This window comes from Brienomyrus brachyistius, unplaced genomic scaffold (genome assembly GCF_023856365.1).
Source record: "Brienomyrus brachyistius isolate T26 unplaced genomic scaffold, BBRACH_0.4 scaffold35, whole genome shotgun sequence".
Taxonomy (NCBI): Eukaryota; Metazoa; Chordata; class Actinopteri; order Osteoglossiformes; family Mormyridae; genus Brienomyrus; species Brienomyrus brachyistius.
In genome coordinates, this window is record NW_026042310.1 from 700,244 (window position 1) to 728,068 (window position 27,825).

Here is a 27,825-nt window from a genome sequence, read left to right on the forward strand (position 1 = left end):
CGTTTTATTCAATTCTGCAGTTGCTTGATATTATAGGACTTAAATTACAATAATATTTTTATCATTCATAATTAATTAAATGTTTATTTTCATTATTTTACAAGGCATTATAATTTTCTAAATAAACAGTACACTGCAACTCATATCAATTATGTGATTATTGAGTACTGTGCCATCCAATAATCAGTAGGCCTGTTTCTGCATTCTAATTCCAGTCACACAATGCCATATTTACTGCTGCCTCAGGATGTTGCATATCGTGGCCTGAGGGGGAACTCATCTGCCAGGACTATGTAGAACTATTTGCAGAGACTTCTTGGGATATTTTAGGCTATCAAGAGCTGTCCTTGTGGAACTTTGCACTGTTTCTAAATAAACAGTACACTGCAACTCATATCAGTTATGTGATTACTGAGTACTTTGCCAATGCCAAATTCAGTAATTTGGCACCAGTATTGCGGAGTCAGAGCAGATGGTCTATCTCTGTACCACCACACGTGCAACTGCTCTGCACTTTGGGATATTTCAGAGGGAGTTAGGAGACAGGGTGGATAAATCAGAGGCGTCCAACAGCCATGCTCCCCTGCGAATCATGTACGGAATAAATCAACTGGTCACACAATACATGAAATTTCCCTGTTAGAATAGGTCCCAGTCAAGATAGGATTTCAATCTATTGTTGATCTACCAAGCACCATCTGCGCAATGGACTGCATGGACATGCGCCTTAAGACACCCTCCCCAGATATATTCCCATTTCTCATGAGCAAACAATACCACTCCATAAATGCTCATCTGCAACTACCAAAACCACCTTCTGAATGTGGTGTCCTGCTTCCCAAGAAGTTCACACTACTCCTGCATTTTACAAAACATTACAAAACATTAGGACCTCATTAGTCCTTTGTTTCCCCTTTTGGTCATAACATTAATCTTCCGGTTGCTTGCGCCCTTCCCAGTTCTAGTCATCCTATTTTGACCCCTCACGATCCTGTTTGTTTCCCTGCTCCTGTTTTGGTCCAATAAAGTCCCTTTTAGTTCTTCTGATGCCTGCCAACGAGTCCTTTGTTTCTCATGTGATGACAATCGGTATGAAACGTGGTGCACCGCTTCTCCCACAGGCACCACAAGAAGAGGATGTGTGTCCTGACACACACCTAGGACTGGGCAAAAGACTTGTTGTCTAAGTTCAACAGCACACTGCTCATTTGTAAATTAAGTTATAATATAAATGTAAATTTTACAGTGTGATTATAACTGTCAGAGTTCGGGTTGGACGGGCAAGCAGGAAGCGGGGAAGGATGAGACAGGATTGCGGGAAAATGAGGATTTAATCAGGGACCGAGAAGACAGGACAGACGGCAACAAACTAACACTTACTAACATTATCTAACATCAATGACGGACCAACGGCAGGGCAAGACTGGACTCATATAGACAAAAGACAGGGTGAAATAACAAGACACAGCTGGGCATGATTGGGGAAGCACACGTGGATAATCAGGGGGGCGTGGCACACACGAGGGTCGTACGAGCCGGGCATGACAATAACTTACAGTTAATCTCAAAAAAACACATCACTTTACAAACTCAAGCTAGTGTCAGTGCATAATATTTGGTGACATGTTAAATGAACTGCACCTTCATAATGCTTTTATAATGCAACCATAGAACATCCATAAGCAGCATGTAGGTACACGTTAACATCCTAACATATCTTAACAGGTTTAATATACATTAATAACAAACATTATAATCATACAATTGATTTGTCAGATTCATTAAGTTAGGAGAGCCAAATAAAATAAAATGTAGGCTAATGAAGAGAAGGACTTGTCCCACACATTATACATATTGCAAAATATGACAAACGTGCATGCACTTGTAAAGGTGATGTAGCAAGCTAGGAATATCAAATTTAACCCCTTATAAAAAAAAAGACTCCTCTTGAAGTATATATTTCTCTGGATACAGCGTTAAATGAACAATAGCATCCTATGCATCTTTTTTGTGTTATTTTATATCCACTGATTAAAATACTGTTCCTTGTTTTTGTATTGTTCTCTGCTAATTATGTTGTAATGGATCATAACACAGGGGCGGCATGGTGGTGCAGTGGTTAGCACTGTTGCCTCACACCTCTGGGACCCGGGTTCGAGTCTCCGCCTGAGTCACATGTGTATGGAGTTTGCATGTTCTCCCCATGTCCTCGTGGGGTTTCCTCCATGTACTCCGGTTTCCCCCCACAGTCCAAAGACATGCTGAGGCTAATTGGAGTTGCTAAATTGCCCATAGGTGTGCATGTGTGAGTGAATGGGGTGTGAGTGTGCCCTGCGATGGGCTGGCCCCCCATCCTGGGTTGTTCCCTGCCTCGTGCCCATTGCTTGCGGGATAGGCTCCGGACTCCCCCGCAACCCAATAGGATAAGCGGTTTGGAAAATGGATAGATGGATCACAACACACCCATTCAAAGCACCGTCGGGTGACTCTGTCTTGAAAGGCGCTATATAAAATAAATTGAATTAAAATGGAGCTAAGCAAGTTTAGGTCTGGTCGGTTCTTGGATGGGAGACCAAATAGAGAAGCTGTGCTGCTACTAGAAAAGGTGTTGGAGAGTTTAACTTGTGGTCCGTGTGGATCCCAATGCCTCGAGGCAGTGATGGGAAAACTGTGCTATAAAAATGTTAGCATCCTTCAGATGAAATAGAAAACTACCATCCTGACTCTGTGAGGTCCTAAAAGATCCCTGGGCATCTTTTGAAAAGGGACTTTCAAACCCTCACCAGGAACGAGTCCGACTTACTGCCGACAATGCAGACCTAGCTCTGACACCTGTTGTATAGGGACCAAACAGTCCTTATAAGGAAGCCTGGCATCCCACAATCCCAGAGCACTCCTTGAGGGACACGGTTGAATGCCATCTGCAAGTCCACAAAGCACAGGCAGACTGGTTGGGCATACTCCCATGCACCCTCCAGGACCCTGTGGAGAGTATAGAGCTGGTCCACTGTTCCACGGCCAGGGCGAAAACCACACTGCTCCTCGTGAATCAGAGGTTCGACAACCCGGCAGACCCTCCTCTCCAGGGCAGAGACGGATTACGGACCAGGCCAGCGGGGCTGCTGCCCAGGGGCCCTTGGGGTGCAGGGGGCCCGGGGGGCCCCTAGCCCAAAACAATTTGCAACGCTTATCAACAATGTATTTTCGTTTGTCTATTTTAGAGGGCCTACATTCTTTGATCCTCTGCCTACAAGGGCCCCTGACCCTATAGGGAGGGTGTTTGGCTGCCAAGGGCCCTTGAATTGTCGTGGTTGTGGTGGTGGTGCTGGTGGGAGCTCAGGTTCATCTTGCCTAAACTCTTCAGATACCGGCAAACCACGATTTTGTGCTAGATTATGCAGCACGCTACATGCGTGTACAATGCGACACTTGTTGTGGACTGTATAGTAGCACCCCACCGGTTTTGTCCAAGCAGTGTCAGCGGCCTTCAAGCTACCCTATAATGCGCTCTGCCACCGCCCGAGCCCGACAAAGGGGGGCATCATTATAACATTGCTCCTATTCACTCAAGGGGTTTGCAAGCAGCGTGAGAAGTCGCGACTTAAATGGGCACCTATTGTCCCCTAAGGAACCGTCAAATGGTTAAATCAAACAAAACTTACAATACTGGACCAAATTATAAAATGGGAAAAATCGTCTTACCGATCAGCCTGCCATCACGTACCACCCCATTTTTAAACTTGTTTCCATCACTGTTTCTGAGAATGATCAAATCATAGGTTGAGCCAGGCCATCTAGGCACAACATTAATGCAGGGGTGTTAGAAGCATTTTGAACGTGGGGAGGATACCCTGGCATAAAACTAATATTTTATGTGAAATGTGGGGTGATCCAAACGAATAATTATGAAACGTGAGGGGGACACGTTGCCCATGCATTAATGAGACGCATGTTCGAATTGCACATAATTTGAGTGAAAGTGCTTTCTATCTACATAAGCAATGTGAGTGCAGTCGATGGCTCCGATTACATTGGGAAGACCGAACATCACTGCAAATTGCGTTTTAATGTCTGCTTGTTCAACCACAGTGTAAGAAAATTTTATATATCTGGGTGACAAGCTGATTATGCCGTCCCATACAGCTGGCATGGGGCGACTTGGTGTTGACTAAATCACTATGATCCCTGAATACGCGCCCTCTTCTAATTCTTCCTAAAGCTACGTCTTCCAATAACGCTGGCATGGCAGTTGTAATAGTTCGGTCATTTTCTGCACCGTTTTATAGTTACAAATTTAATAAATTTCAGCTGCTGTATATTTGTAAACAACATACAATTAATGTCGGTGTATTGGATAAAGTCAGCGTCATGATTGAGTTTAAAAAGGGAAACCACGGTAGCAATGATTTACCACTGGGAGCCGTCCGTTCACAAAACTGAGCAGAAACGTGCATATGCCACGTGTGGAGCTGCCGTGAGAATGTGCGTAGCGGCACGCCAAGCTTCGTTTTTATACATCTCGACGTGAGCGTGGAAACGGACGTGCGCACCATTTATACATGAGGCTCCAGGACCGCCGAATAAACCTTACCTGGGAGGTTGAGGAGTGTGGTCCCCTTATAGATGGAACATACCCTCCAGTCCCCCGTCTTGAAGAGGGGGACCGCCACCCCTGCTATTATGGACATAAGCGCAGTCAGAACCCCCCCCCCACTCACCCCCCACCTTCCAATGACAAAGGGAGGCTACCCTCTCATCCACCGCGGTAAACCCCAATATACAGGCGCCCAGCCAGAGGGCAATAAGTATGCCCACCCCTGCTCGGCACCTCTCCCCATGAGCAACTCCAGAGTGGAAGAGGGTCCAACTCCCCTCCAGGAGACTAGCTCCAGAGCCTAAGCCATGCGTGGAGGAGAGTCCGACTATATCTAGTTGGAATCTGACAACCTCGCGCACCAGCTCAGGCTCCTTCCCTGCCAGAGAGGTGACATTCCATTCCTAAAGAATTAGTTCGGATACAATAATTGGTCATTAACAGCAATTAGCAACACAGACTAAATTCACCTAAAAGAAATAATTCGGAAGCAATGCTGGATAAATGGTTTTTAATCATAGACAAAAAGAACCACAGCACCACACTTTGCAAGGTTGCATTTTTTTTGGTCAAAATCAATTATGCCCTGAAACTTTGCATATTTGTCTGCCATGGCAGGTTACGACAGAACACGATGCTGTGGCATCATTAACGATTTCTTCACCACCACTGAACGGGACCCGCTGGTGATGTAGCTGCATAAGCAGCAGGGCTCAGGACACCGTATGTCATGACATCACATGAGATGACCACCACACAGGACAGCCTTCATTCACATCTAGCTTATCCTGTCAGTGGTTCATGGTTCCCCCCCCCATCAGACCATCGTCGGTACATATTGATCACGGCTGACCGTCAGCACCTCACAAGCCTTGCGGTTTCAGAGATGCTCTGACCCGGTCATCTGAATGATTTGGCCCCTGCCAGTCACTCAGATCTTTACCTCCTGCCCATTTCCTGTGCACGTATCATGTAGCCTACAAGTATTGAATATTACCTTAACATCTGAACGATAATTCACACCTCACTTCGGGCTCGCGCAGGGTGAGGTGATGTAAATCTCGCCAACGGGGGTTGCAGCGGAGAGCGGTGGATGGTGTAAATGTAGCCTGGGGGTATTTTTTTGTCCAGTGGAGATCATGCACATCCATGGACATCAACTGCACATGTTCAAGATCATTGACCAAGTATTTCCAGCAGATGGCAGCAGTAACTTTTACATAGTAGAGGTCATAGAAGCAGCACTGGAGTTGTACGGATACCTCCACATACCCAGCATCTAATTTTTACAGCAGCATACCATTTCTAAAAAAAAAGTAAGTAAATTAAGAGTACGGCGTCAATTTCATATCTTGGTGATAAAATGCACGGTGGAGTGGGGGGGGGGGGGGCACTTATTTTGTAATAAGGATTTCACTATAAAAATACCACAGTATGCCACGTCGCCCAAATACCACCCAAGTCTATACAAACTAGTTCATAAATTTATCCTTTTCACCACATTATTTGTGGTTGTTGCAATCCGCCCTCAGCTGGTCTAGTGGAATATCACCTGACCAGGACCGTTGCATCCACCAACAAGTGTAGCATGAACAGACGCTTCAGTGCGCACCACCGTCCATAGCACGAAATCGTAAGTGGAAAAGTGGAGCATCACCTAGCCTTATAATATGTTGGACGTGCACTATATTTACAAGAGTCGACGTTACTCACTTCACATGGGGGAGGTCAATGTTTTGGCTCCTAATTGATGTTCATATTTCATCTACTCCCACACTACACACAATCTTTGCACATTTTCGCTGCGTGCGTAAGACAAATAAATTTGTCGCAGGTGATGCACATGAAACGCGTCTTCAAATCTTTTGAAGGGGGACAATCCTTGCAGCGTTTCCTCTGTCCACCAGCTGCTACACCCTACAATGATAATGTATTATTAGTTCATGAATCTTCCTAGAATGCCTATACATCTGTTCATAAACGTCACACACTTACCGTAGGCAACTGCAGTTTGGATCCTGCATGTGGACCCTCACCGGCCGCCTCTTGTATCTTTCTTGCAATCAAAGCAGCTGCTGGTGACCTTGGAAGATTCTGTCTTCTTTGGATGTGAGGGAACACAAGTGCCTTTCCCAGCTCTTCTAGAAACAGTCTCCGTCTTTTGCCGCATCTACTTTTTTCCCAGTATGGGTCTACTGCCAACCAGATCACGAAAGCATTGTATGCAGATACATCCAGCATGTCAAAAAACACCACAAGGGGCCACCGCGAAGTCTTCCGCCTGCAGCTATAATGGGCAGTGACCATGTTTAAAGTGTCTACCCCTCCTTTTCTGGCATTATATTGCAAAATGATCTCTGGTTTCTTGTGTTTTCGGTCACTGATCTGTCCCTCTCGATGCAGTGTACTCATCAGCATCACATTTTTGCCCTTTCGTGGTACGTATGACACCAGAGTAGTATTGGCTGTAAATGCAAACTGCGAGGATGTCACTTCCCTGCCCTTCACAGTCAAAAGCTCAGGCGGCAGCTCTGGCTTGTTGTGTCTGACTGTGCCAACCATAGTCATGTTGCGCTTGAGGAGTTCTTGTCCCAGGTTATATGATGTGAAAAAATTGTCACACGTGATGTTATGGCCGCTGAGGCCCTGTGTCATGTCGAGCACCACCCGCATTCCCTGGTTTTTCTCAGAGATTCCACCCTTTACCTTCCCTGTGTAGATTTGCATGTTCCATCCATAGGCGGAAGCAGCATCACATGCAGCCCAGATTTTTATGCCGTACTTTGCTGGTTTGGACGGCATATACTGCCTGAACGGGCACCGGCCTTTAAATGCAATAAGGCGCTCATCCACAGTCACATTGGGTCCTGGATTGTACATAAGCGGAAGTCGTTTCACCCACTTGTCCCACACAGTTCGTATTTCTGCCAACTTGTCCTTCTGCCGTCTCTCACGTCTTGTTGCCCACTCATCAAATCTGATGGCTCTTGAGAACATAGAGAAGCTGCCCAATGACATTGCCGCTTTGAAAAAAGGTATTCCTTTCTCACCATCCCACAGACTGCTAGCTGACTCTCCTCTTGATTTGAAGACACCTGCGAGGATAAGGATCCCATAGTAGGCAAGCATCTCTGTGTCATCTACCTCTTTCCATTGTTTACGGAAAATACGTTTTCCCTCAATGTTGGTCATTTTCCGAACGATTTTCTGAATGGAGTCTGGCAAAAAAAGTTCGAATGCTGATCTTATATCATGGACACGGCTCACCGCCATCCTTGTGGGCCCAGGTATCATCTTTAATTTTGTGGGAGAGCGAGGTTGTGCAATCTTTGGAGATGATGACCATTCAATCTGACCCTTCCTGGACATGAATATTTCTCCTGGTCTCTGCTCAGGTTGCTGTGGGGCATCTTGCTCGACAGTCTTGGGAGATTTTCGAGGTCTGCGCTTTAGATCGGGTTTGTCTGCTGTATCACTCTCAGATTCAGTTGCCTCTTTATACTCCCATTCTGATGCCTCCTCATCGTCCTCTTCACTACTCGACTCGGTCTCCTCCAATACTGGATCCAAGTCCCGTTGTGCAGAAGTTCTTTTGGCCATGTTGGCTACCGGTTCTGAAAATGTGCAGATGAGAATGATGTGACCCATGCAATGCATCGCCATTCATCTATCTTGACCAGCTCTCTCCCAATTTGCACACAAGATATTCTCGGAATGTAAAAGGCTCTCGCATTACAGGCTGGAGAGGACAGGAAAGCAGATGCTGTTTGAGCAACGTCTGCAGGACAATCCATTACAATACAGTAGTTGCATTCTGACTAGTAGCAAAATGATCTGCATGCAATTAAATGGTCTAGCTGAACACAGGTAGGATTTACAGACACCTACAGTTTTCACTAAGGCTAGTAAATTGCACATATCTCTAGTGTCTACCTCTTCCGTCAGTCTCTTCAGACTTCCGACGTAAAATAAGTGCACACTGATACCCTGGTAAGAAAAGCAGCCTGGTCGACCAGTATACATGGAAACAATACATGGAAACAAGAAACAAAAAGGAATGTGACCCACTGGCATAAACCCAATGAAGACGGCCAAGGTTATTTGTACATTTTAAGTTTGCCAATCAGCTGATATCACAGGGTGCTTTTCCGCCACACTTTTGGCACAGTACTTTCCCTTTTCCAGTCAAGTACCAGTACCAAAAAAGTTCCAGTCCCTTAAAGTGCCAATCCAAAATGGGGTATTTTTTTGGTACTTCCTTTGTCAATTGGTTATGCAAATAGTCCACCCCTGAAACACAATATTACCCAAGTTTAACTTGGTAATTTGAAATCTGGTCGTTCTGGTCAACTGCAATTTAATCAAATTGGACAAATTGCCGTCTTGGAAAAAAAAGTTGCAAACTGTTTATTCTTGTTCATATCCTAAGAAAAACAAAATAAATGCAATAATGGCTCTGTGGAGAAATGAAGAGACCCGACATTAAATTGGAATCTGGTGGGAAGAACACATGCAAGATCAGGATGGCATGACAAAATATTTTTGCATAATATATTAGACAAGCCCTGTACAGGAAAACATCACAATGAGACTGTTGTAATCAATTTTATGCTATTTGTAAAATTAAAAAGGAGTTCAACAAATTTCTCGCAAACCCATCCAGGACCTATTTAAACAGCAAGGATTATAAGGATAAGTGTCTCTGTGAATGCATATAGCGCTCATTTAAAAGCAGCAGAGAAACTTTAAACCGAACATGTACTAGATAATGCTGAAAATGAATCATCATTAAAATTGCAAAACTTGCTGTGTTTTTCTCCCTGTAACAGAAAAATGTTTAGTACAACATGCAATTTTGGTACTGATATCACACACTGTACACATAATATATGTGACCCATCACCACGAAATGCGTCTTATGGGTGCAGTTCTACCGATGCGACTTAAGACTCATTTCGTGGCGACGGGTCACATATTATAGCCATTTTTCAAATTCAATACAAAATACCGCGCCCCAAGTTGTAATATCATTCAGCACTGGTAGCAGTTTTTAAAGTTTAGATTAGCCACGTTCAGATAAAATGTCTGAGTGCTGAATTACTCAGGACTAACACACACACACACACACACACACACACACACACACACACACACACACACACACACACACACACACACACACACACACACACACACACACACACACACACACACACACACACACACACTACCTCATTCTCACCATACAGCAATACGACTCAGTATGTCAGTTTGTATGTACGAATAACGTTTACCTGGTGTTCACATTAGCCATGTTCAGATAGTAATTCACCGTTGGAAAAATTGTTTCAGAACATTTGGCTAAATACGAGTCAAGTGCAGAAGAAAGATAACCTACCTCGATGCTGTCATTCAGGCTGTTTGCAATATAGTAGAACACATTTTCCAGGGTTTATCTTCATTTTTGTGATGTTTCACACATTTTACATTAAAATGCAGAAAAAGTATGTGTTTTTAGATCGGTAGATTATACAAATCAAATCATGTAATTTTCGACAGTTGTGTTTTTACAGACTAAAATTGTCATAGGAATTTCAAAATACCGTTATATGTCATATTACCTTCATACCTCTCAAGCAGAAACTAACAACTTTAAACCTGGTCATAAAAAGGTTTGCCGTTCCACTACATTGCTTGCAAACTGCCCTCTTCTGGACTAGTGCAATATCACAGATGTATGCATGCACCGGCACCGACCACGACCATCCGCGTCTGCGGACAACAGTAGTGCTTCCGAGCTCATGGCCATTGCAGGAACTCGGTGCACTTCCCAGGTGGCTCCAGCGTTTACAATAATGACCAATTCGGCCATTGCAGCTTTGTATGGCGCCATTACAGCATAGGAACCAGTGATGTAGGGGTCAGTTAACGCGCGACCAGAACTCGGTAGATGCTTTTAACCAACAGTAGCGTGACTCGAACCGCTATTAATAAAAGAAATAGCGAGCGGGGCATAGTTTATGTGCTTAAATTTAAACTAACCCGCCCGCAAATGACACAAATATCCCAGAACTAAGTTTTTTGTAAGCTACCGAACCGAAAAGCGCCTTTAAGGAGACAAAACTCAAGATAAGCGACCGAGCGCAAGACGTCATACTTTGAAAACCCTATTTAAGGTTGTTTTTTTTGGTTCTGCCGCTTATAAAAACTTAAAATCCCAAGCAGATCAAAATACAGAGAAAACGGAATTCGAGGGAAAAAAATAAAACACATCATAGAGCTCTAAGTCAAGTACCGTATGTAGCTACTTTCATTATAATTGTATTATTAAAGGACAAAGCTGGATGGATCCCTGTTGTTTTCATTATGTTCTGCAATATCATTATGGTTCCGACTTACCTATAAATTTAACTTAAAGGCAGACATAGGAAAATGCTCTCATTCAGGACGTGGAGATTCCCTGTAAGCAAAACAATGCAAGCAGAATCATTAGGATGTAAGCAGATAAATAAATGCCAAAAATGTCCATGGTCCAAAGAGAACAGCTTTATACACGCGCTCATTCATTTAATTCAAAGTAAAGTAAGATTATTCAAGAATAATATAAGTGGTACGTGAAGCAGTAAGACTGTACGAAAAAAAAATTAGGAAGAACAAATTAAATTACATACAAAAGAGAAGGAGCGCTCACACCTGAAACAGAAATCAGTGCAAACAGACCGTCGCTGCCGAATTGGCGCTTTTAAGTCGAATTATTTACCCCGGAAGTAGATCCCTGCCATCAACATCCTGTTCTTTTATTTTTCTTATGTACTTTATTCGAACTTTGATAAACGACCGGATATTAACAGTCGTGTTTCTTTGTTTTGTGTTATTTCATTTTGAAAATCAGAAATTATACGCATGTTTTATTTTTTTTATTAAGTAATAAAAAATAATTTTGACCTTTGAAAGCGCGCGCTTTCAAAAGAGAACAATAGGACTCATTCACCAACCATTCTTAAAAAAAGTTGTTCTTTGGAGCCTACTTACGCAGTTCTCACGAAAATTCTGTCATTCGAAAATGTTTCCTTATTTGGGATTTGTTCTTAGAAATCTATGCACACTGACACACATTTGAGGGCTGACACGTTTGTGCAAAATAGTTGGTTATTGGGTTTACGATTCTATAGTTGTACGAGTTCTTTAATATTATAGGATTTAAATTACAAAAATATTTTTCATTATTTGTAATATTTTAAATGTTTTTTTATTGTTTTACGAACCAGTGTGGTCTTCTAAAATAAATAAACACTAAAATGCAACTCATATCAATTATGTGAACCTTATGGTGGTGGAGGGGTTTGTATGTCCCTAAGATCCTGTTGGGGAGTAGTTGATGTATATTAAAGCTGATAGGATGTTAAGGGATAGTTACATGATGCTAATGAATGTTCCTTAAGTACATTATGAAGGTTAACTGTATGTTTTGCATACATTATAAATGCATCATTAAGGTGCAGTTAATGTAAAATGCTATTACCTTTTAAACACTTTTTCAACACATGGACATTTTGAAAATCCATCCATCCATCCATTTTCCAAACCGCTTATCCTACTGGGGTCCGGAGCCTACCCCAGAAACAATGGGTACGAGGCAGGGAACAACCCAGGATGGGGGGCCAGCCCATCGCAGGGCACACTCACACACCATTCACTCACACATGCACACCTATGGGTAATTTAGCAACTCCAATTAGCCTCAGCATGTTTTTGGACTGTGGGGGGAAACCGGAGTACCCGGAGGAAACCCCACGACGACATGGGGAGAACATGCAAACTCCACGCACATGTGACCCAGGCGGAGACTCGAACCCAGGTCCCAGAGGTGTGAGGCGACAGTGCTAACCACTGCACCACCATGCCGCCCCCCATTTTGAAAATCTATTCCCAAAAATAATCAGACACCTTTTGATTTTTCGCACTGGAGTTTACATGTTAAATATGTCTTTTACATAAAGACAGCTTTTACATAAAGTGAACCATCAAATTGCATTAATTCTGCAAAATCAACTTACCTTCTGATTCTGAGACAGGAGATGGCCTACATCTAGGCAACCTCGATCCTGGAGTGCTGGTGTCCAGCACGTTTCCTATCCTACCTGATGATTCACTATCTGCCTGAGATCAGGTAAGATTCATCAGAGACCAGGCAGGATAGAAAACCTGGTGCATATTGGTGTTATGCTTTGTGGAATTAGAATAGAATTAAGTGATCATTAGTGGTCATTGTTAACACACCACAGCACACAGTGTGCAACAACGAAATGTGTCACATATGTGTTAACCCATATGTCATTTTCATGACATAGTTGGGGGCAGCTAATTCAGCACCCGGGGAGCAGTGCTTAGGGGGCGGTACCTTGCTCAGGGTACGTCAGTGGTGCCTTGCTGGTCAGGGATTCCAACCTGCAATTTTTCAATTACAAGTGCGCTTCCCTAACCATCAAGCCACCACTGGCCACATAATAATCGATCCTTTATTGTCCCCATGGGGAAATTCTTTATGCTTCCCTCAACTTCCTCTTGTAGAGCAAGCTGTCCGCGAAGGGCAGCCACCTATCGGGGTGCCCAGGGAGCTGGGGGTTAAGGACCCACAGACGTGCTGAGGCTGGGTTTGAACTGGCGACCTTGTGATTACAGGCACACGGGCTTAGCCCATTTGGTGTACTAATGGTGAAGATGCTGTTAAATGGTGACAAGTGCGGCATGCATTCATCTATTTCTGCAGAAGACAGAAGATGATTCGTCAAGATTGGAGAGCCAAATAAAATAAAGACGTAGGCTAATGAAGAGAAGGACTCGTTCCGCACGTTTGTGAAATATGACAAACATGTATGCAGTTGTAAAGGTGATGTAGCAGCCCATAAATAGAAAATTGAACCCCTTATGAAAAAAAGACTGCTCATGAAGTAACCTGAAGTATGTGCATGGAAAATTCAGAATATTTGCAACTTTAATTGATGAATCTGCCATCACCATACACTGGATACATAAACATTGGCACTTGTCACCAGGATCACCACTATACATAAACCAGAACTCTTTCAGGGTCACCTATCCCAGGCCTATGACATAAACCAGCTCTATGTCCAAATGCTCAGCTGATGGCACACTGGAGAGTGTGGTCTTTCCAGTACTGTACAGCGACACCTCTGGGCAAGTCTGTCCCCCTCCAGTGGTCAGTGTCTCCCTTCTGTGTTTGGCAATAATTTTCTTGGCCTCAGATTTGAGATCAAACAATTTTTTTTTATATCCACTACTGACAATACTAAATACGACGGCTCCTTTGCTGTTCACTTCCTACAACAGCACCTCCACTTCAGAACTACTGAAGGTATTCTTACATTTGGAGTCTGGGGCTTCCCCGTCTCTAGATTATCATTTCGGCATTCGTGACGTGAATGAATGTATGTTACATTTATATGGTGCATTTCAAGGCGCTCAAAGTGCTTTACAGAACCAAATAGAGCTACTTCACCACCACGGCCCACCCTCCTGGATCATGTGATCGTAGCCATTCTATGCCAGTACGCTCACCCCACAGTAGCTAAGACGGTGAAGAGGCAGGAGAGAATTCACCAATTAGACACATTACAGGCCAAAAGTTTTTAAATACTTAAAACAAATGTAACTGGTTTTGAAGTGTGATGTAACAATTTACCGTACATTGGAAGAGTGATTTAATGAATAGCCACCCCTTGTCTTCATCACAGCAGCACAGATGCGCAGCTTCCTTTCCAGCAGTTTTTGGAAATACCTTTAGTCCAAAACCCTCCCAGCACCCTTTCAAGCATGCAACAGGTTTTTCTCTCATTTGTAGACACTCACTTTGAACTTGCTGGTCCCGCTCATCCCAAGCCTGGACTGTCGCCTGTCCATAAGACCTGATCCCAGTCCTGAATACTCCAGTGTGTGTGTCGTTTAGCCAATAGCAGCCTCCGTTTCTTACAAAGAAAAGCTTTTCTGGCAGTGACTCGACCATGCGGTCCAGCTGCTCCCAGTCTTCGCTTGACTGTGTTATGCAGACACTGGCTCCCCTCTGTTCACATTAATCGCGGCCCTCAGACCTCTGCAGTCATCTTCTGATTTGTTTTGCACGTCACAACTAAGTGTTCATGTTCGGCCTTCGATGTCACTTTCCTTGCCCCCAGACCATTTCGGTCGCTGTTGTTTTTCACTGTAAACAGTAGGTCACTGCATGCTTAGAGACATTTAAAACTCTGGCTATTTGACAATGAGAGAACCCTCCTTCGCTCAGAATTTTTATTTGAGCCCTCTGTTCAATTGTTAGCACTCTAGCCGTTACAAGCAAAAAGAGTAACAAAATAAAGATTTATTCATCTACTCCCACACTACAAACATTCAAAGCACATTTTCGTTGTGTGCCTATGACAAATAAATTTGTCGCAGGTGATGCACAAGAACCGCGTCTTCACATCTTTTGAAGAGGGACAATACTTGCAACGTCCCCTCTTTCCACCAGCTGCTGCACACTACAACGACAATGTATTATTAGTTCATGAATCTTCCTAGAATGCCTATACATCTGTTCATAAACATCACACACTTACCGTAGGCACTGGAGGCAACTGAAGTTTGCGTCGTGCATGTGGACCCTCACCGGCCGCCTCTTGAATCTTTATTGCAATCAAAGCAGCTGCTGGTGACCTTGGAATTCTCTCTCTTCTTTGGATGTGAGGGAACACAAGTGCCTTTCCCAGCTCTTCTAGAAACAGTCTCCGTCTTACACGGAGTCTACTTTTTTCCCAGTATGGGTCTACTGTCAGCCAGATCACGAAAGCATTGTATGCAGATATATCCAGCATGTTAAAAAACACCACAAGGGGCCACCGCAAAGTGTTCCGCTTGCAGCTATAACGGGCAGTGATCATGTCTAAATAGTCTACCCCTCCTTTTGTGGCATTATATTGCAAAATGATCTCTGGTTTCTTATGTTTTCGGTCACTGATCTGTCCCTCTCGATGCAGTGTACTCATCAGCATCACATTTTCGCCCTTTCGTGGTACGTATGACACCAGAGTAGTATTGGCTGTAAATGCAAACTGCGAGGATGTCACTTCCCTGTCCTTCACAGTCAAAAGCTCAGGCGGCAGCTCTGGCTTGTTGTGTCTGACTGTGCCAACCATAGTCATGTTGCGCTTGAGGAGTTCTTGTCCCAGGTTATATGATGTGAAAAAATTGTCACACGTGATGTTATGGCCGCTGAGGCCCTGTGTCATGTCGAGCACCACCCGCGTTCCCTGGTTTTTCTCCGAGATTCCACCCTTTACCTTCCCTGTGTAGATTTGCATGTTCCATGCATAGGCGGAAGCAGCATCACATGCAGCCCAGATTTTTATGCCGTACTTTGCTGGTTTGGACGGCATATACTGCCTGAACGGGCACCGGCCTTTAAATCCAATAAGGCGCTCATCCACAGTCACACTGGATCCTGGATTGTACATAAGTGGAAGTCGTTTCACCCACTTGTCCCACACAGTTCGTATTTCTGCCAACTTGTCCTTCTGCCGTCTCTCACGTCTTGTTGCCCACTCATCAAATCTGATGGCTCTTGAGAACATAGAGAAGCTGCCCAATGACATTACTGCTTTGAAAAAAGGTATTCCTTTCTCACTATCCCACAGACTGCCAGCTGACTCTCCTCTTGATTTGTAGACACCTGCGAGGATAAGGATCCCATAGTAGGCAAGCATCTCTGTGTCATCTACCTCTTTCCATTGTTTACGGAAAATACGTTTTCCCTCAATGTTGGTCATTTTCCGAACGATTTTCTGAATGGAGTCTGGCAAAAAAAGTTCGAATGCTGATCTTATGTCATGGACACGGCTCACCGCCATCCTTGTGGGCCCAGGCATCATCTTTAATTTTGTGGGAGAGCGAGGTTGTGCAATCTTTGGAGATGATGACCATTCAATCTGACCCTTCCTGGACATGAATATTTCTCCTGGTCTCTGCTCAGGTTGCTGTGGGGCATCTTGCTTGACAGTCTTGGGAGATTTTAGAGGTCTGCGCTTTAGATCGGGTTTGTCTGCTGTACCACTCTCAGATTCAGTCGCCTCTTTATACTCCCATTCTGATGCCTCCTCATCGTCCTTTTCACTACTCGACTCGGTCTCCTGCAATACTGGCTCCAAGTCCCGTTGTGCAGAAGTTCTTTTGGCCATGTTGGCTACCGGTTCTGAAAATGCAGATGAGAATGATGTGACCCAAGCAATGCATCGCCATTTATCTATCTTGACCAGCTCTCTCCCAATTTGCACACAAGATACTCTCGGAATGTAAAAGGCTCTCGCATTACAGGCTGGAGAGGACAGGAAAGCAGATGATGTTTGAGCAACGTCTGCAGGACAATCCATTACAATACAGTAGTTGCATTCTGACTAGTAGCAAAATGATCTGCATGCAATTAAATGGTCTAGCTGAACACAGGTAGGATTTACAGACACCTACAGTTTTCACTAAGGCTGCTAGTAAATTGCACATATCTCTAGTGTCTACCTCTTCCGTCAGTCTCTTCAGACTTCCGACGTAAAATAAGTGCACACTGATACCCTGGTAAGAAAAGCAGCCTGGTCGACCAGTATACATGGAAACTAGAAACAAAAAGGAATGTGACCCACTGGCATAAACCCAATGAAGACGGCCAAGGTTATTTGTACATTTTAAGTTTGCCAATCAGCTGATATCACAGGGTGCTTTTCCGCCACACTTTTGGCACAGTACTTTCCCTTTCCCAGTCAAGTACCAGTACCAAAAGTTCCAGTCCCTTAAAGTGCCAATCCAAAATGAGGTATTTTTTGGTACTTCCTTTGTCAATTGGTTATGCAAAAAGTCCACCCCTGAAACACAATATTACCCAAGTTTATATTGCAATCTGATCGAAAGAACACATGCAAGACCAGGATGGCATGACATGACAAAATACTTTTGCATAATATACTAGACAAGCACTGTACAGGAAAAACATCACAATGAGACTGTTGTAATGAATTTTATGCTATTTGTAAAGTTAAAAAGGAGCTATTTAAACAGCAAGGATAAGTGTCTCTGTGAATGCATATAGCGCTCATTCAAAAGCAGCAGAGAAACTTTAAACCGAACATGTACTAGATAATGCTGAAAATGAACCATCATTAAAATTGCAAAACTTGCTGTGTTTCTCCCTACGGCAGAAATTTTTTTAGCAAAACATGCAATGTTGGTATTAATATCACACACACACACACAAACACGCTATTTTTCAAATTCAATACAAAATACCTCGCCCCAAATTGCGATGTCATTCAGCACCAGTGCCAATTTTTACACCAGTGGAAAACCAACCCTTTCAAGTACTGTACTTTTGATAATTTCTCGAAGTAGGTACCTGGTGCAGTGGAAAAGCACCCACAGTTGTTCACTACAGTGGCCTGTACTACAAAGCGGGATTACTGGCTTATCGGGGTAACTTGTCGGATTTAATGTAGTCTGGGCAAAATGTAAGTGAACGAATGTGAAGTCAATTTAAACTGTGGTACCTTAAATCCGACAAGTTAACCCGATAAGCCAGTAACCCCGCTTTGTAGTGCAGGCCACAGGTCTGTGAAAATTTATCACATCCCTAAGATGGAGCCCGCCAGGGGCGGACATCTCTGCACACTCTCCTCGCTTTCTATTGGTTTATCTTAGGCTAAAATCTGGGCTCATTCCACACAGACTGAGTGCCAGTGTGTGTGTTCAAGCACGCTGAGCTTGTTGGGACCAGTTTTATTACCACAAACTAAAACTAAAACCAAATCATTCGTGAACCAAAACAAAAAAATGTGTTGCACTTTAAACTGCAAAAGGTAGCACCACACCACCAGTCTTTTTACCTTGTTTATCCACAATATTCCCTCTTTTAAAAGGATGGTTTGGCTGTTGAGCTGTGCAACTGGGGAATGACTTGCTTCCATGATGTACATCTTAACAGGTCAGCATCTTGTCTGGAGCGAGATGATTTCATAGCCATGGCAGTATAACCCAACCTAACAACTATTCTATACGATTATATGACACATGCACAACAATCACTAGGTCATCAGACGACGGGGGGTAGAGTTTTTCCCGGTGGCTTTCCGGTACTATAGAGACGTTCACTGTCATGTCAGAGCTTACTACTTCCATGATTTACCAAGATAGTAGCATGTGACGTGCTTTGCTATCCGGATGTAATAAACAGAAGGATGTGATGAATTTATACAGATAATAGAGTTTGGGCATCACAATACATCTCTCATTAATATTTTAGGTCTTATCAAATTGTGGGCATAAGTAAACGTTCAAATAGAGTCAAAAATACCATGTTCGTTACCTAAGGCCCTACAATGATGTGCCGTTTCATACTTTCATATTGAATTCATAGATAACCGCGAATTTGGATTAACAGCAACTACGCAAATTACAAATGTCACCCATTTTCTGATTTTGATCACCAGTGTAAAAACTTGTTTTTATAAATGCAAACAGCAGGCAACTAGGCTTTCACGTTCACCACTACCTTGGAGATTGCTTTGCTGTCTTGTACTTCAAAAACAATCTTTTTAAACTTGCGTTTCTCAAAATACAAATAATGAAGCTTCAAGGATTTGTTTTTCTTGATATGCTAATGTTCGCTAAGTTTAGATTAGCCATGTTCAGATAAAATGTCTCCGTGCTGAATTACTCAGAACACACACACACACACACACATTAATGTTACATACACAGCCACAAGTTGTAATATCATTCAGCACTGGTAGCAGTTTTTAAAGTTTAGATTAGCCACGGTCAGATAAAATGTCTCAGTGCTGAATTACTCAGAACTGACTAACACACACACACAATGTTACATACACAGCTGGACACTGCACTCTCTAACACATACACACACACAAACTACCTCATTCTTGCCATGCAGCAATACGACTCAGTATGTCAAAAGCAATTTGTTTGCGTGTACCAATAATATTTGTCTGGTTTTTACATTAGCCATGTTCAGATAGAAATTCAACTTTGGAAAATTTGCATCAGAACGTCTGGCTAAATATGAGTCAGGTGTACAGGAAGGAACCTACCTCGATGCTGTCATTAAGGCTGTTTGCAATATAGTAGAACACATTTTCCAGCGTTTATTTTCATTTTTGCGATGCTTTGCGCATTTTACATTAAAATACAAAAAAGTATGTGTTTAGTTCTGTAGGTTATACAAATCAGATCATGTAATTTTCGACAGCTGTATTTTTACAGGCAAATTTTGTCAAAGGGGTTTCAAAATACCGTTATATGTAATATTACCTTCATACCTCTCAAGCAGAAACTAACAACTTTAAACCTGGTTATAAAGAAGTTTGCCGTTCCACTACATTGCTTGTATTGGTTGCAAACTGCCCTCTTCTGGACTGGCGGAATATCACAGATGTATGCATACACCGGCACCGACCACAACCATCCGCGTCTGCGGACAACAGTAGTGCTTCCGAGCTCACTGTCACCCCAGGAACTCGGTGCACTTCCCAGGTTGCTCCAGCGTTTACAGTAATGACCAATAAAGCCATCGCAGCCTTGTGTGGCGCCATTACAGCGTAGGAACCAGTGATGTAGGGGTCAGTTAACGCGCGACCAGAACTCAGCTGATGCTTTTAACCAACAGGAGCGTTAATCGAACCGCTATTAATAAGAGCAAAACTATGCCGCGCTCGCTATATGTGCTTAAATTTAAACTAACCCGCCCGCAAATGACCCGTATATCCCAGAACTATTTTTTTTGTAAGCTACCGAGCCGAAAAGCGTCTTTAAGGAGACAAAACTCAAGACAAGCGACCGAGCGCAAGGCGTCATACTTTGAAGACCCCATTTAAGGTTGTTTTTTTTCGGTTCTGCCGCTTATAAAAACTTAAAATGCCAAGCAGATCAAAATATTTCCAAAAAAATTGAATTGGAGGAAATAAAAAAACACATCATAGAGCTCTAAGTTCAGTACCGTACGTAGTTACTTTTATTATAACTATTATTAAGTATCCAAACTGGATGGATCCCTGTTGTTTTATTATGTTCTGCAGTATCATTATGGTTCCGACTTACCTATAAATTTAACTTAAAGGCAGACATGGTAAGAGGCTCTCATTCAGGACGTGGAGATTCCCTGTAAGCAAAACAATGCAAGCAGAATCATTAGGATGTAAGCAGATAAATAAATGCCAAAAATGTCCATGGTCCAAAGAGAACAGCTTTATACACGCGCTCGTTCATTTAATTCAAAGTAAGATTATTCAAGATTATTATATGTAGTACTTGAAGCAGTAAGACTATACGAACAACAATTTAGGAAGCACAAATGAAATTATATACAAAGAGAAGGGGCACAAACACCTGAAACAGAAATCAGTGCAAACAGACCGTCGTGGCCGAATTGGCGCTTTTAAATCGAATTATTTACCCCGGAAGTAGATCCCTGCCATCAGCTGCCTGTTGTTTTATTTTTCTTATGCATTTTATTCGAACTTCCATAAATGACCAGATATTAACAGTCGTGTTTTTTTGTTTTGTTCTTTGTTTTTTAAGAATGGTTGGTGAATGAGCGCTCTTCCAAAGGTCAAAATTATTTTTTATTACTTAATAAAAAATAAGACATGCGCATATTTTCTGATTTGTAAAATGAAACAATACAAAACAAAGAAACACGACTGTTAATATTTGGTCGTTTATCGGTGTTTGAATAGAGTGCAAAAGAAAAATCAAACAACAGGCTGCTGATGGCAGGGATCTACTTCCGGGGTAAATAATTCGATTTAAAAGCGCCAATTCGGCCGCGACGATCTGTTTGCACTGATTTCTGTTTCAGGTGTGTGCGCGCGCGCGCCCTTATCTTTTGTATATAATTTCATTTGTTCTTCCTAAACTGTTGTTCGTACAGTCTTGCTGCTTCACGTACTACATATAATATTATGGAATAATCTTATTTTACTTTGAATTAAATGGATGAGCGCGTGTATAAAGCTGTTCTCTTTGGACCATGGACATTTTTGGCATTTATTTATCTGTTTACATCCTAATGATTCTGCTTGCATTATTTTGCTTACAGGGAATCTCCACGTCCTGAATGAGAGCCTCTTCCCATGTCTGCCTTTAAGTGAAACTTGTAGGTAAGTCGGAACCATAATAATACCGCAGTACATAATGAAAACAACAGGGATCCATCCAGCTTTGTCCTTTAATAATACAATTATAATAAAAGTAACTACGTACGGTACTGAACTTAGAGCTCTATATCTGTTTTATTTTATTTCCTCCAATTCCATTTTTCGGATATATTTTGATCTGGTTGAGATTTTAAGTTTTTATAAGCGGCAGATCCGGAAAAAAACAGTTTTTTGGGGGGGGTTTCAAAGTATGACGCCTTGCGCTCGGTCACTTGTCCTGACTTTTGTCTCCTTAAAGGCGCTTTTCGGCTCGGCAGCTTGCATAAAACTTAATTCTGGGATATTCGTGTCATTTTCGGGCGGGTTAGTTTAAATTTAAGTACATACAGCGAGCGGGGTATAGTTTTGCTTTTATTAATAGCGGTTCAGAGTAACGCTACTGTTGGTTAAAAGCATCTACCGAGTTCTGGTCGCGCGTTAACTGACCCCTACATCACTGGTTCCTACGCTGTAATGGCGCCACACAAGGCTGCAATGGCCGAATTGGTCATCATTGTAAACGCTGGAGCCACCTGGGAAGTGCACAGAGTTCCTGCGGTGGCAATGAGCTCGGAAGCACTACTGTTGTCCGCAGCCGCGGATGGTCGTGGTCGTTGCCGGTGCATGCATACATCTGTGATATTCCGCCAGTCCAGAAGAGGGCAGTTTGCAACCAATGCAAGCAATGTAGTGGAACGGCAAACCTTTTTATAACCAGGTTTAAAGTTGTTAGTTTATGCTTGAGAGGTATGAAGGTAATATGACATATAACGGTATTTTGAAACCCGTTTGACAAATTTTGCCGGTAAAAATCCAGCTGTCGAAAATTACATGGTCTGATTTATATAACCTACAGAACTAAAAACACATACTTTTTTTTATTTTAATATAAAATGCGCAAAACATCGCAAAAATGAAAATAAACGCTGGAAAATAAGTGTTCTACTATATTGCAAATAGTCTTAACCTACCTCGATGCTGTCATTATCTTTCCTGTACACCTGACTCGTCCATCCATCCATCCATTTTCCAAACCGCTTATCCTACTGGGTCGCGGGGGGTCTGGAACCTATCCCGGTAGCAATGGGCATGAGGCAGGGAACAACCCAGGATGGGGGGCCAGCCCATCGCAGGGCAAACACACACACCATTCACTCACGCATGCACACCTACTGGCAATTTAGTAACTCCAATTACCCTCAACATGTTTTTGGACTGTGGGGGGGGGAAACCTGAGTACCTGGAAGAAACCCCACGAAGACATGGGGAGAACATGCAAACTCCACACACATGTGACCCAGGCGGAGACTTGAACCCAGAGGTGTGAGGCAACAGTGCTAACCACTGCACCACCATGCTACCCCGGCTTGTCTAATATATTATGCAAAAATACTTATATCATGTCATGCCATCCTGGTCTTGCATGTTCTTCCGACCAGATTGCAATTTAAACTTGGGTAATATTGTGTTTGAGACGGGCTATTTGCATAACCAAAGTCATTTAAAATCCCATCCTGAAGTACCAAAAAAATACCCCATTTTGGATTGGCACTTTAAGGGACGAACTTTTTGGTACTGGTACTTGACTGGAAAAGGGAAAGTACCGTACCAAAAGTATGGTGGAAAAGCACCCTGTGATATCTCGGCTGATTGGGAAACTTAAACTGTACAAATGTGACCCGTCGCCACGAAATGAGTCTTAAGTCGCACTGGTAGAACTGCACTCATAAGACTCATTTCGTGGTGATGGGTTCATGTTAATCAGAGCAGGGAGGTGGGCAGAGCTATAGATCACTGCTGCGCTCTCTCAGTGCGTTTGCGGATTCCGTTGTCTTCGTGTTTCTTAGCCATGGTCAACTTTGTCGCCAAAACTAATGGCAAAGTCACACGCGGCTTAAGCTAGCTACTTATCTGCAGCTTCCGATTCGTTTAGCTTCTTATTCCTAGCGTCTTATTTCACGACTTAAGTTACTTCCAGCTTCCTTATAGGGGAGTGTTCGCAGCTGCACATGCTGTGTAGTTTTTAGTTGACATTTAGGAAAATACGAAATAAAATATTTTGTCGTGCGATATAGTGGCAGGTATGCCATTGTAAGGAAACATTGAAATTAGCCTGGCCCACACCGCCACGTTTTCAGCAAGGTAAATGTCTGGCATAGGCTAATTTCAGTGTTATTAGAGTGGCACGCCTGCTGTGTACTATGCATTTCATGTTTGCCTCACCCAAGATGAACAAGACCTCCGCATTCCATTTGGAAATATGGCTTCTTATTCAAATGAGTGTGAACAATTGATCAAAGTGTCATGTGACCAGTTTACTGTTACAAATGAAAAATCACATTATGTCCAGGTAATTCCACAATTTTCAATACAGGAAGCCTTTCTTATACGAAGTAAATATACGTTCTGTAGCTCAAACCTTTTATTTATACGTCATTTTGTATTTCCAGAATGTCTTGTAAAAACTGCATCATGGGCCGAGCAAACATTCCCTGCTAGTGGTGCTGCGAATGAGAAGCTAACTTAAGCCGCGAAATAAGACGTTGCAAATAAGAAGCTAAACGAATCGGAAGCTGTAAGTAAGTAGCTAAATAAAACCGCGTGTGACTTTGCCATTAGTTTGGGCGACAAAGTTGACCATGGCTAAGAAACACGAAGACAACGGAATCCGCAAACGCACTGAGAGCGCGCAGCAGTGATCTATAGCTCCGCCCACCTCCCTGCTCTGATTAACATGAACCCATCACCACGAAATGAGTCTTATGAGTGCAGTTCTACCAGTGCGATTAAGACTCATTTCGTGGCGACGGGTCACAAATAACCTTGGCCATCTTCATTGGGTTTATGCCAGTGGGTCACATTCCTTTTTATTTCTTGTTTCCATGTATACTGGTCAACCAGGCTGCTTTTCTTACCAGGGTATCAGTGTGCACTTATTTTACGTCGGCTTTTCACAAATAAATGTTTAAATTGAGGGAAGTCTACTTAATGTCATGGCAGCATGTCATATGTTCAGAGATATGTGCAATTTACTAGCACCCTTATTGAAAACTGTAGGTGTCTAAATCCTACCTGCGTTCAGCTAGACCATTTAATTACATGCACGTCATTTTGCTACTAGTTAAAATGCAACTACTGTATTGTAATGGATTGTCCTGCAGACGTTGCTCAAACAGCATCTGCTTTCCTGTCCTCTCCAGCCTGTAATGCGAGAGCCTTTTACATTCCGAGAGTATCTTGTGTGCAAAGTGGGAGAGCTGGTCAAGATAGATAAATGGCGATGCATTGCGTGGGTCACATCATTCTCATCTGCACATTTTCAGAACCGGTAGCCGACATGGCCAAAAGAACTTCTGCACAACGGGACTTGGAGCCAGCATTGCAGGAGACCGAGTCGAGTAGTGAAGAGGACGATGAGGAGGCATCAGAATGGGAGTATAAAGAGGCGACTGAATCTGAGAGTGATACAGCAGACAAACCCGATCTAAAGCGCAGACCTCGAAAATCTCCCAAGACTGTCGAGCAAGACGCCCCACAGCAACCTGAGCAGAGACCAGGAGAAATATTCATGTCCAGGAATGGTCAGATTGAATGGTCATCATCTCCAAAGATTGCACAACCTCGTTCTCCCACAAAATTAAAGATGAAACCTGGGCCCACAAGGATGGCGGTGAGCCGTGTCCATGACATAAGATCAGCATTCGAACTATTTATCTCGGACTCAATTCAGCAAGTTGTTCTGAATATGACCAACCTTGAGGGAAAACGTATTACAGGTAAGAAATGGAAAGAGGTAGATAACACAGACATTTTTGCCTATTATGGGATCCTTATCCTCGCAGGTGTCTACAAATCAAGAAGTCAGTCAGTTAGCAGTCTTTGGAATCGTGAGATGGGAAGACCTATTTTCAGAGCATCAATGTCATTAGGGAAGTTCCACATGTTATCAACTTCTGTCCGATTTGATGAGTGGGCAACAACACATGAGAGACAGCAGAAGGACAAGTTGGCAGAAATACGAACTGTGTGGGACAAGTGGGTTGAGCAGCTTCCACTTATGTATAATCCAGGATCCAATGTGACTGTGGATGAGCGCCTTGTTGGATTTAAAGGCCGGTGCCCGTTCAGGCAGTATATGCCATCTAAACCAAAAAAGAACGGCATAAAAATCTGGGTTGCATGTGATGCTGCTTCCGCCTATGCATGGAACATGCAAATCTACACAGGGAAGGTAAAGGGTGGAATCTCGGAGAAAAACCAGGGAACGCGGGTGGTGCTCGACATGACACAGGGCCTCAGCGGCCACAACATCACTTGTGACAATTTTTTCACATCATATAACCTGGGACAAGAACTCCTCAAGCGCAACATGACTATGGTTGGCACAGTCAGACGCATCAAGCCAGAGCTGCCGTCTGAGCTTTTGACTGTGAAGGACAGGGAAGTGACATCCTCGCAGTTTGCATTTACAGCCAATACTACTCTGGTGTCATACGTACCACGAAAGGGCAAAAATGTGATGCTGATGAGTACACTGCATCGAGAGGGACAGATCAGTGACAGGGAAGACAAGAAACCAGAGATCATTCTGCGTTATAATGCCACAAAAGGAGGGGTAGACACTTTAGACATGGTCACGGCCCATTATAGCTGCAAGAGAAAAACTTTACGGTGGCCCCTTGTGGTCTTTTTTAACATGCTGGATATATCTGCACACAATGCTTTCGTGATCTGGCTGGCATTAAACCCAAACTGGGAAAAAGGTAGACTCAATGCAAGACGGAGACTGTTTCTAGACGAGCTGGGAAGGGCACTTGTGTTCCCTCACATCCAAAGGAGAGAGATACTTCCAAGGGCTCCAGCAGCTGCAGCCTTCACGAGAAAGATTCTAGAGAAGGCTGCTGAGACCTCAGGTGCAGGATGCAACCCTCCCGTGCCTACAGTAAGTATGAGACGTTGATGAACAGATTTGTAGGCATTTTAGGATGATTGATGAACTAATAAAACCATGATTTTCTTTGTAGGATGCCACCGGTCGTGTTAAGAGGAAACGTTGCCAGGAGTGTCCCTATTCAAATGATTTGAAGACGCGCATCGTATGCATGTACTGCAAGAAATATATTTGTTCAAAACACACGGTGAGAAAATGCTTCACATGTGTGGCAGATAGGAGTAAAAAACGAAAGAAATGAGACAAAATATTAGACAACCCGTTGTGAAGCAAATAACGTTGTTTGCCTTGTAGAAACAGTGCATGTCAAAGTCTAGGATATATTAAGGCTAGTTGATACTTCACTTTTCAGTGTGTGCTTTCTAAGTTTTTGTTAGTCTATGTTTCTAATTGCTATTAATGACCAGTTTTTGTATCGCAATTCTTTATTTTTTTTTTAGTGTACTCAAAGATTTGTGGGAATACATTTTTTGCATATCTCTACGGCTTTAAAATCACAGATATGACCTGGGTCACATTAACCCAGGTCAACACTAGCAAAGGATACAATATCTCAGCACATGCCCAGTTTTAGACTAAGTACAGTCAAACCTCAGATTGGGAGAAACTGATGTGTGAGTGTTTTGCAAGACGAGAAAAAATTTGTTGTAAATTTTAGAACCCATATCTTTTGGGTCACTGATTATTAAGTGAAATATTTCCTGCAGAGTAATTAGCACCAAATGTGTGAGGTTTTAGAGATGTAGCCCTGTGCTTTTTAGTTTTGTGTAAATGGACACAGTAACACTTCTACATTGTTAATGTTTTATTTGTATATTCCAAATAAAAGGAAGCCTGTTCATTGTATGTAGTGCGTGGTAAATGGATCCAACAGTGCTGAAGTAGCTGAGTAGCATTGTGTGTGCATACGTAGAATGAATGATTGTTACATTTTGTATAGCGATTTTCAAGACATCCAAAACACTTTACAGGACCAATGGGGAGTCACTTCATCCACCACTATTGTGTTATTAGATATACACTGGAACCCTGTTTTAGTC

The 27,825-nt window shown here is 42.9% G+C and overlaps 2 protein-coding genes across 8 annotated transcripts; one reads left to right on the plus strand and one right to left on the minus strand.

The window, feature by feature from the left end:
- Positions 1-5,090: 5,090 nt before the first annotated feature.
- LOC125721847 (piggyBac transposable element-derived protein 4-like) lies at positions 5,091-21,089 on the minus strand. Of its 7 annotated transcripts, none has more exons than XR_007385985.1 (5): positions 21,026-21,055; positions 10,994-11,054; positions 6,590-8,208; positions 6,308-6,511; positions 5,091-5,899 (listed from the first exon to the last, which is right to left on the minus strand). XR_007385985.1 is itself a non-coding variant. In XM_048997990.1 (5 exons), exons 3-5 carry the CDS (start codon positions 16,819-16,821, stop codon positions 6,371-6,373), a joined length of 1,746 nt encoding a protein of 581 aa, XP_048853947.1. In that variant the 5' UTR covers positions 16,822-16,835; positions 20,738-20,798; positions 21,026-21,089; the 3' UTR covers positions 5,091-6,370. The 7 variants fall into 7 exon arrangements, 6 of the variants coding, with proteins under 6 accessions (XP_048853947.1, XP_048853945.1, XP_048853946.1 ...); XM_048997990.1 differs by lacking the exon at positions 10,994-11,054 and adding exons at positions 16,509-16,835; positions 20,738-20,798 and having other exon boundaries at positions 5,091-6,511; positions 6,590-7,881; positions 21,026-21,089; XM_048997988.1 differs by having other exon boundaries at positions 5,091-6,511.
- A 344-nt stretch (positions 21,090-21,433) lies between these two features.
- LOC125721845 (piggyBac transposable element-derived protein 4-like) lies at positions 21,434-27,631 on the plus strand. Its single transcript, XM_048997985.1, has 4 exons — positions 21,434-21,497; positions 21,738-21,798; positions 25,158-26,776; positions 26,859-27,631. Exons 3-4 carry the CDS (start codon positions 25,172-25,174, stop codon positions 27,024-27,026), a joined length of 1,773 nt encoding a protein of 590 aa, XP_048853942.1. The 5' UTR covers positions 21,434-21,497; positions 21,738-21,798; positions 25,158-25,171; the 3' UTR covers positions 27,027-27,631.
- Positions 27,632-27,825: the final 194 nt, after the last annotated feature.

Excerpts from the sequence above, each read along its gene's own strand:
- LOC125721845 (XM_048997985.1), top strand. The coding sequence starts at position 25,172 with ATGGCCAAAAGAACTTCTGCACAACGGGACTTGGAGCCAGCATTGCAG. Across the intron at positions 26,777-26,858 it reads GCAACCCTCCCGTGCCTACA|GATGCCACCGGTCGTGTTAA; the intron begins GTAAGTATGAGA and ends TTTTCTTTGTAG.
- LOC125721847 (XM_048997987.1), bottom strand. The coding sequence starts at position 16,821 with ATGGCCAAAAGAACTTCTGCACAACGGGACTTGGAGCCAGTATTGCAG. Across the intron at positions 15,130-15,207 it reads AGTTGCCTCCAGTGCCTACG|TGTGCAGCAGCTGGTGGAAA; the intron begins GTAAGTGTGTGA and ends TTGTCGTTGTAG.